The sequence below is a fragment of the Suricata suricatta genome, chromosome 9 (genome assembly GCF_006229205.1).
Source record: "Suricata suricatta isolate VVHF042 chromosome 9, meerkat_22Aug2017_6uvM2_HiC, whole genome shotgun sequence".
Lineage (NCBI taxonomy): Eukaryota > Metazoa > Chordata > Mammalia > Carnivora > Herpestidae > Suricata > Suricata suricatta.
In genome coordinates this window covers 46,401,637-46,410,820 of record NC_043708.1, presented here as the reverse complement: position 1 = coordinate 46,410,820, position 9,184 = coordinate 46,401,637, and the positions used below count along the sequence as shown (strand labels likewise).

Sequence of the window (9,184 nt, the reverse complement as noted above, 5' to 3'; positions counted from 1 at the left end):
TGAACTGAGGGTTGAAGGGGAAGGGGGAGGGGGAAAAGAGGTGGTGGTGATGGTGGAGGGCACTTAAGGGGAAGAGCACTGGGTGTTGTATGGAAAACAATTTGATAATAAAATATTATGGAAAAAAACACTACTACAACAACTAAACAACTAATAGGCCTATTACAATGCTTACATTTTATACATTGTGGGAATCTCATTTACATTTCTAGGTATTAATCAAATAAAGCTTTGATTGAACTTCAAAAAAAAAAAAAGAAAGAAAATAACAAAGATTTAATATGTTCTTTTGTTCCCAAGCGGGAACTCTGTATTACAAATTACCCAGAGATAGTTTAACTGGAAAGGAAATCTTTTTCTTATCATTTAATACTTAAAAAAAAAAAGACAAATACTCTATGTTCTCACTTATATGTGGAATTTAAAGAAGTGGAACCCAAAGAAATAGAGAATAGAATGGTGGTTGTCAGGGGTTGGGGGTTGGGGAAATGGACAAATGATAGTCAAAGAGTACAAATTTCCATCTATAACATGAATAAGTTCTAGGGATCTAATGTAACATGGTGACTGTAATTTACAATACAGTATTATATACTTGAAAGTTGAAAGTGTAATTCTTTTTTTTTAATGTTTATTTAGAGAGAGTGAGAGAGTGGGGGGGGAGGGACAGAGAAAGAGAAGAGGGGAGAGAGAGAGAGAGAGAGAGAGAGAGAGAGAATGCTAAGCAAGATCCATGCTGTCAGCACAGAGCCCAGTGTGGGGCTTGAACCTACCAACCATGAGATTATAGCCTGAGCTGAAACCAAGAGTTGGATGCTTAACCAACTGAGCCACTCAGGGGCCCCCAGAGTGTAATTCTTAAAAGTTATCTCCACACACATACAAAAAAGGTACTTATGTGAGGGGATGGAGGTGCTAATAAACCTTATTGCAGCAGTCACTTCACAATATATACATGCATCAAATCATCACTTTGTACACCTTTAACTTACATATGTTATATGTCAACAGTATCACAATAAAGCTGGGAAAAAATAAACAAAAATGGTTTCCAAGGACAAATAAGTTTAGAAACTTCTAGATTAAATCAGGCAGGTTTTTGGCTGCAAAATGGATCAGTACATTGATAAAATAATGTACAATGTGGACCACCTGGAGCACATTTAGAGTAGAGCGTCTCAAAATTATTTAATTATGGAAACTTTTTGGGACCACAGTTTGAGAAACTCTGACCTAGAGAACCAGTCAAAGCAATATGTATGTCTTCAGAGGTTTCTTGACTTTGAAAAAAAAAATAAAATTGATTATTGATTTCAGAATCTCTCTGTACAGCCTGTTGCCCTTAATAGTATCATCACCACATACACCAAGTAATTTAAAGTTGGTAAAAAAGAAATTTCCTTAGGCTTCTTTGTAAGCACCCCTCAATAAGAATAGAGCCAATAAGCTAGTACGGGCTACACAGCAGTGAATGGATAGACAGGGTTAGATTAAATAACACATGATTTCCACTTCATTAAATCAAAAGTGCTTTCCATTTGTATTTTTGGCATCAGAATAGAGCCTTTTATGTATAGAGACAATATCTAGAATAAATGAGAATTAATATCTTCAAAGACAAATGTTCACATGTGTTAATTTATGTTTTTATAAGTTAGGACTTCTCAGTTGAAAGTGGCTGAAAACTGACACAAACTAGATAAAGCAAAAAAGGAGGGAGGTTTTCTGACTCAGGTAACTCAAAAAACAGGAGCGGGTAGCTGGCCTCAGTCATGACGGATTCCAGAAGCTCAGATACTGCTCTCATTCTCCCTCTGTTTCTCAGCTCTGTATTTCTGTGGATCGCCTTATGTGCTTCTACTTATGGAGTGGTGGGAGGAAGAGGCATGGACATAGACTGCTCCTGGCATTTACTATTCTAGCTGCAACCAGCCCACAGGAAAGCAAGACTCTCTGTCCCTGACTCAGTAGATGCAAACCTCAGCTGATTGGGCTAGCTTGGGTCATGCACTCATCTTTTAAATTAATCACTTGGGCCAGAGGGATAGGGTGTGATGATTGGCCAGGCCTGTGTCACATGCCCTCCCACCTGGCCAGGTAAGGCAGGGCGTAGGATTGGCAGCCCCACCAGAATCACAGGGACTGAGCAACGGTAGGGATTGGAAACTTTTGGGGAACACAGTTTGAGAAACTCTGACCTAGAGAACCAGTCAAAGCAACATGTATGTCTTCAGCGGTTTCTTGACTTTGAAAAACGGAAGCATTTAACTAGAGCAAGATAACTGCTGTTAGGAGGCCAAAAGACAGAAAACACAAAACACTGAACTCTATGGTTACTAAAGCTCTTCTTTCCTTCTATGAAGTAGATGCAATTACTGATATGAAACCGTGTGGTTTTATTTTTCTCCCACTCCCAACCCAACTACATACTTTAAAAGAGGTACCCAAAGGTAGTACACAGTCGTGCTTTGGCACCTTCTGTCCTCCTTCCTCCGCTCATACCTAAGTCAAATGGGGGACAGCTTTGCTCGGATGTGGCCACTTTCACCATAATATATAACAGTAAAAACGACACACTCCACTTGGTGGTGGAGCACTGCTGGGGCGAGGAAGCACCGAGCTACAGCTGTCGGTGTTCTCTATACTTCTCTGTCTTCTTTTTCATCATCATCAACTCTTCACTTTCAAAGCAGCTCAAGAGATTAGTGCTGGAGCTAAAATACAGAAGATCCAAGGAGAGCAAAGGGGCTCTCTTCTGCACCCAGAAAGGCTTCCTCTCAGACTGCACAAGAGGTGCTAGTCAGTGCCTCCCTGCCCCCTGATGCTCTCAAAGGCCTTTCCTCTTGCTGACCAGGAGGTCAGACTAGGAGTCAGGTGTCCTGTCACATGACTGTGCCCATCAAGGCTGGGACTGGGGGTAGGGGAGGGGGGATGAGGAGTTAGGCACTCTCCTCAGGTGCAGAATTTAAGGAACTGCCAAAAACCTCAGTCATCAGCATCAATATTTTTTTAATGCAGCATTTTTTAAAAATAAAAAATTGATGTAAAGAATCTATGATGAATAGAAGGTCAAAATAGTAAACAAAGACAGGACCAATATTACTGACATTTCCTTTTGACACAGGCTCCAATATGGCTTAGCATGGCACTGCTACTGGCCTTGCCTTTATTGTTTTTAATGTTTTTACATGTTCATTTATCTTTGAGAGAGAGAGACAGAGAGTATAAGCGGGGGAGGGGCAAAGACAGAGGGAGACTTGACTTGACCTGAAATTTCAATTAATAGCATTGTTTCATGGTATATATGGGAAGAACAATTTCTACTTCAGAGTGATAACACTATCTTCATTGGAGAATCTGAAAAAACGGAGTCCTATCAATTATCATTTTAGCTTCATTATTGAAAAATGAAATACCTTTGTTGACTATATAAATAAATCTTTGTGTAGTGTTTTCATTCCTTGAGCTTAATTCCACTGAGTATTCTCTGGACCCTGAGGCCACCACTCATGAGGGTGTGGCTCACTCTTTAAGGCCACACTCTCAAGAGTAGCCTTTTTCTGCATCCTGTGCTCTGAAAGGAGCAAGCAAAGTCTTCCACATTGGGGCATGAGATTTTTACTCAATAATTTTTGGCTAGGAAGGCAGTAACTTCTGTTTTACACAAAACTTTCTCTCACACAAAACTGAAATGAGTAAACATTTAAATTGTTTTTTCAAAATATTTCCACAAATACAGTTTTGTGGGTAGGAAGCACGGACGTTATGAGACTTTCTTCAAGCTATTGGCAACTAAGTGGCAGCATCAGGTCTGGAGTGGGATCTCTTGCCATCTAGATCTTTCTATTATGCCTCGGTACAAGAAGAACAATTGACTTCTCTGATACATTGTCCTTAATATCTGTAACACCCTGCATGGAATGTTCTGATTGTACTAGAAGTAAATTTGAAAAATATTAAACACATGAATATCTGCTACCTGTTATATTTACCACAGGAACATCTAGATTATACCATGTTCACTGCTTATAGTTAACTGAATATCATTTCAGTTACATTAAACACTTTGCTACACATATATTTGATGAGATGCCAACATACTACAAAGCAGATCTCTGTTTTCCAGAACACTTTGAAAATTAAAGCACTGACAATTTATTTTAAAATGTAGCTTAAATTGCAAATTTTCATAAAAAAGAAGATAAGATACAAATAATATTTGAAAAAAGATTCAGAGTAGATAGTATAGAAAGAAAAATAAAATCCTTGCTCAATAGCACAAATACAAAAGAATGGTTACAAATGTATTACTGATGCAGTGATTGATAAAACATACCAAGGATTCAAGGAAAATGTTAGATTTAGAAAGGTGAATTGCTAAAAATACAAGGTAGTAACAGTAGTTCCAATTGCCTATTTGAAAGTATCTACAAAATTATTTTTTTTGTGTGTAATAATTCTTCATACCAACCTAAGTTGGGTAAAGGAATAGAGCAAAGGCTGGTACTAAATAAAAATTGTTACCAGATCTTTTTCTTATAAGGCAACTTCACACAGTATTATTTTTCATGGATTTTGAAGGCCATATATATGTGAGAAGTATTTTAATTTGGTAATTGACAACTAATGAAATTCAACCAGTTGTGTTTAAAGCCTCTAAAAATAAACTTCAGCCATTTTGTCTTAATGTGTAAGATGATGATTTAGTCCTTGAGGGAAATACTTATTCATAGAATTTTAATCACTAGAAATGACTAATGAATACAGTAGAAGATTAATGAAAACTTTCAGATCTAGTAATAATCTGTGTAGATAACTAATTGCCTAACTTTGGGAAATCTACTTAATGTTATTTTTTTGCTCTCCATTGTTTTGAAGGGCATAGAAATTCTGGCCTATGAGCTTTTGTGGAAACAGAACATAAGGAGACTATATGAGAAATTCAGCATTAACATTACTTTATTAAGAAGATAAGATGTGAGAATATTTGTTGTTCATCTAAGATGATAAGCAAATGTTAAAATATGTCATCTTTCTGCCTTATTTTTTAGCAGTTTAATAATCCTGATATTGACTGAACAAAAATTATACCCATTTATTATTCTGGAAAAAATGTGCAATAGATCAAAGAAGAAAATGTCTTTTTTCCCCAAAGAACTAACCTTCCTTTTCTAGCCTAGGTATGTCATGTCTTAAGGGCTTTCACATTTTTGGTTTTTTTTAACAGACATCCAAATTTTAACTCAGTCCACACCAGTATCTACTCACAATTTCTATTCTCATAAAATGAATGGTTTAATATTTAAAATGTACACAGGGCTTGACAAAGATGAAAGGTTGCTTTTGGTCTTAATGGATAAAGTATATCGGCTCTCCTTCACAGAAAAATAATGCTGTGGTTTGACCATCCTGCTCAGCAGTGGCTCTAAGTTCTTTTTTCAGACAGGGAGATTAATTTTTTAGTTCCAAAGATAGTTCTGAAGGGTAATTTAACAGAGACTACAGTTAGCAGTTTAAGAGTGAAATCATAACATGAAGAAAAAAAAGGGCCGTGAACAAAAGTTCTGAAAACTTTTAAAAGTAAATATCATTAAATATTTTAAATTGAAGTGTCTTAAAAATAGTGGCATGTGAAAAAAAATAGTGGCATGTGCCTAGCAGGGCTCAAATTTGTGCTGATTTAAATTTTTTTCAGTACAGATAAGATGTAACAGGTTATATGTGAGAACACAAATGACTGTAAACATGGGTCATATTCAGTGAATACTAAGTTGACAAAACCTCTTTGATGGCTGAAAACAGTGATGCCTTATTTCTTTCCTTGTTGTAAATAAAATTATCAATGTTCCATCTTTAACCCCATGGTGTCTCTCAAAGGCTAGTCTTTCTAGTCTCCAAGAAATGCTGGGAAACCCTGAGTGGGGCACAGAGGAGGCCTGAACACCACCTTTACTGCTCTGCCTGATCCTTGGGCTTGGAACTCAGGTTCCTGGAATTGAGCCCCAAGTCCGGCTCTGCACTGGCAGCATGGAGCCTGCTTGAGATTCTCCCTCTCTCTCTGCCACCCCTGCTCACACTCTTGCTCTCTCTCTCTCTCTCTCTCAAAATAAATAAATAAACATTTTTTTAAAGTCTTAAAAAATTAAAAGTGAAATGTATACACATCTCCTCAAGAATGGTTTCCTTCCTTTTAAGCAGGGTGGGCATAACATTATCAAGATCATTTTCCTCCTGAAGCTTATTTTCTAGTGTGTGAGGAGGGGAGCAATAAATAGATACAAAAATGACAAGATAATTAACACATGTAGCTTGCCAGCTATTGGTGTCTGCAACTGTGGCCAGAAGGGTCTCACTGCAAAGGTGACATCTGAGCCACAATCTGAAGAAGGGAAGAGAGTGAGCCATTTCAATATAGGGTTTTGGGTAAGACTGTCCCAGGTTGAAGAAACATCAAATGCAAAGGCTCAGGGGCCAGAAGGTCTGGTGTTGGTTGGGGACAGGGTAGCTAGAGCAGGAGGAAAAGAGTGGGAGGAAATAAGGTCGATGAACCCAATTGTGAACAGGTCAAGAAGGTCCTGGTGAACTATTCCAGGGACCGTCTAAGAAATTGGGGGGGGGGTAAGGGGGACGTTTGGTGGGTTTTAAACAGAGGCGTGGCATGATCTAAATGTTGTTAAAGGCACTCTTCTTGAAGCTAGCTTTGGTGGAGGCGCCATCAAAAGAGACCAGAAAAATAAATCTGACGGTAACAGGTGCCTCAAAGCTTGCTAGGACAGCTACTGTAAGGGGGAAAGGATTGAAACCTGGAGAAACAGGTGCGTGGTGCTTAGGATCACCGGTTACCTTGGGAGATGCACCTGCCTAGCTTTCAGGCCTAGACCACGCAGACACCTCTGGTCCTGCTACCTGGGCCCCAGATCCATAGCCCCAGGGTCAGGGCCCGAAGCCATCAAGCCGTGTTGCGGTAGCGACCGCAGGATTTTCCGTTCCCCTCGCTACACTCCCCCACTTCTTCGCCTTCTAGGGTCAAAGCACCAGGTCCCGCATCCGCTCCAGCGCAGACTCCAGGTTTGGGGCAGCGCAGACTCATCAGTATTCCACCCGCGGGGTTCTCCCCGCCCCCGCGGCGAATCACCCCGCCAGCCTACCCGCAGTTCCGGCCTTTCCGGCTATCTGCGCCGCCCCACTACCCCCACCGGGTCCCAGCGGACCGCAGCCGGATCTGGCCTGGAGCGTTCCTGGCAGCCCCGGGCACTGGCCCGGTTACGCTGCGCTTTCCAGAAAGCTGGCGGCGGCCACAAGCTGCGCCTCCTCAGCGGAGAGGGGGCGCCCTGTGCTAGGCAGCGCCCTCGGGGAGACCCGCTCTAAGGCGTCCCCGCAACAACTCTAGGGATATTCAACTCCCCTGTGCTCGGTTTAAGGTCCCCTGCACTTCTGCAGTGCACCAGACGGGGGAAGCAAATAGAGCAGGACCTGCATTGCGCCCCCGCTGGGATGCACTTGCGCAAAAGAGAGACCGTCTGCTGCAAAACCGGAGGATCCGAGGCGCGGGGAGTTAGGGGTTTGTTTGTTTGTTTAGGACTCACCTTGTGCAGTTTCCACATGGCTCCCAGAGCTTTGACTTCGTGGCTGGAGTGTTTGCCCTCCTCCAAGCACTGGTAACACACAGGCATCTTGCACTGCACGCAATACATGCTGTGGTTCTCCAGCTCGTGATCTGTGCAGGTGGAGACCTTGCGCGGGCTCAGCCGCCGGCTAACGCGGCCTTGGGCCGGGGGCACAAGGCGGTGCTTCGCTAGTGGCCCTCGGGGCGGGTGGCAGCGCAGGCGGCACGGATCGCAGTAGAAGACATCGCACTGTTCGCACATGACGGTGGCCTCCTTAGGCGCCTTCTCGCAGAGCTGGCACTTGAGGGCTGCGGCTTTGCTCTGCTGGTAGCGGTCAATTACCCCTTCCAGGACGCGGTTCTTGGGGAAGCCGCGGAGACCCCGGTCATCCAGTATGAGGCTGCGGTGGCACTGGGGACAGGTGATACAGGAGTTGCGGGGCACCGGGGCCAAGGCCGGTGACAGATGGGTGGCCGGTGGCGGCATAGCCGGCGGGAACACGCGGACGCCATTGGGAGACTTCTGGCACGGGGTAGTGGGGGCACTGGCGAACCCCCCGTAGGAACCATAGCCGCTGTCCGCTTCGCTGTACAGGCTCATCTTGTCCAGGTCCAGATAGTCATAGTCGGAGACCCCAGAGCCCGAGGCCCGACGGCTCTGGGGGGACTCGGACTCCGGGGTCTGTACCAGAATGTTGCGGGCGCATGCTTGACATAAATTGTGAGAGCAGGGCAGGATGATGGGCTCCCGATAGAAGGAGCCACACACAGGGCATTTTAACTCTTCTTCCATCTCTTCCATGAGGACCGGCTTGGGAGCTAGGCAGCCGCGGCTGCAACGGTTGTCTGAGCTGGTGAAACGACCGACGGCCTCTGTCTCCAGCACCTTGGCCAGCGGCGGCGGTGGTGGCGCCTTCCCGCGTCGCCTGGGCGCCGACTCCCTGTGAGGCGCTCTCTCTCCAAGCCACTGTCTCTGTGAGCCAAAGAACCGCTACGCCGCGCGCCAGCCTCGGACCGCCCCCTCCTAGTCCCGCCCTACCTTGTAAACAGCGGGCCATTGGGCGGCGGCGAGAGAGCGAAGCTCTCATTGGTCACACGCCCCGTCCTTCTCCTCTCATCTGCAGGCCACGGGGGGTTTTGTAGCGGACTCTGAGGATGAGCGAGTCTTCGCTCCCGGCTGCAGGATCTCGGGAGGGGGCCGGCGTGCGGAGGCGAGGGACCGGGAAGGAGGGATTAGGCGGGATGACTCATCCTTCGCCCCGCTTCCTTCCGACCTCCGGTTCAGTCACACTGGAGCAGGGGGCGTGAGAAACCCCTCCCCGCAGCGAGTAGGCTGGCGGAGGGGGCTGGTGCTTCTCGCCAACTGTCTGTGTTTGACTTCCAGCTCTGGTCTCGGCGCGGACCTACCACCCGCTAGGGCCACGCACCGGAGGACCACCCTCCCCCCTTCTCTTTCCGCTGCTGGCAGCCTGGGCTGGCGCCTCAGCTAGGCCTGGATTTCGGTACCGCATCAGGTTCTTCTCTCCTTCTGGACCGCGGTGCAGCCCTGCCCCGGCTCTCCCGGATCCGGGCGGCTGG

At 44.8% G+C, this 9,184-nt stretch overlaps 1 protein-coding gene across 10 annotated transcripts in view; it reads right to left on the bottom strand.

Annotated features, from left to right (window-relative positions):
* The window catches only part of TRIM9 (tripartite motif containing 9), a 99,685-nt gene extending 91,121 nt beyond the window's left edge, over window positions 1-8,564 (bottom strand). For 9 of the 10 annotated variants that reach the window (XR_003913447.1, XR_003913450.1, XR_003913449.1 and 6 more), the window contains exon 1: window positions 7,587-8,564. Coding sequence is in view for 4 of the 10 variants with exons in the window: in XM_029952347.1 (XP_029808207.1) it covers window positions 7,587-8,408 (822 nt within the window). In the remaining 6 variants the exon portion in view is untranslated. The remainder of the gene's footprint in view (window positions 1-7,586) is intronic. The other variant, XR_003913451.1, reaches the window with a different exon arrangement.
* Window positions 8,565-9,184: the final 620 nt, after the last annotated feature.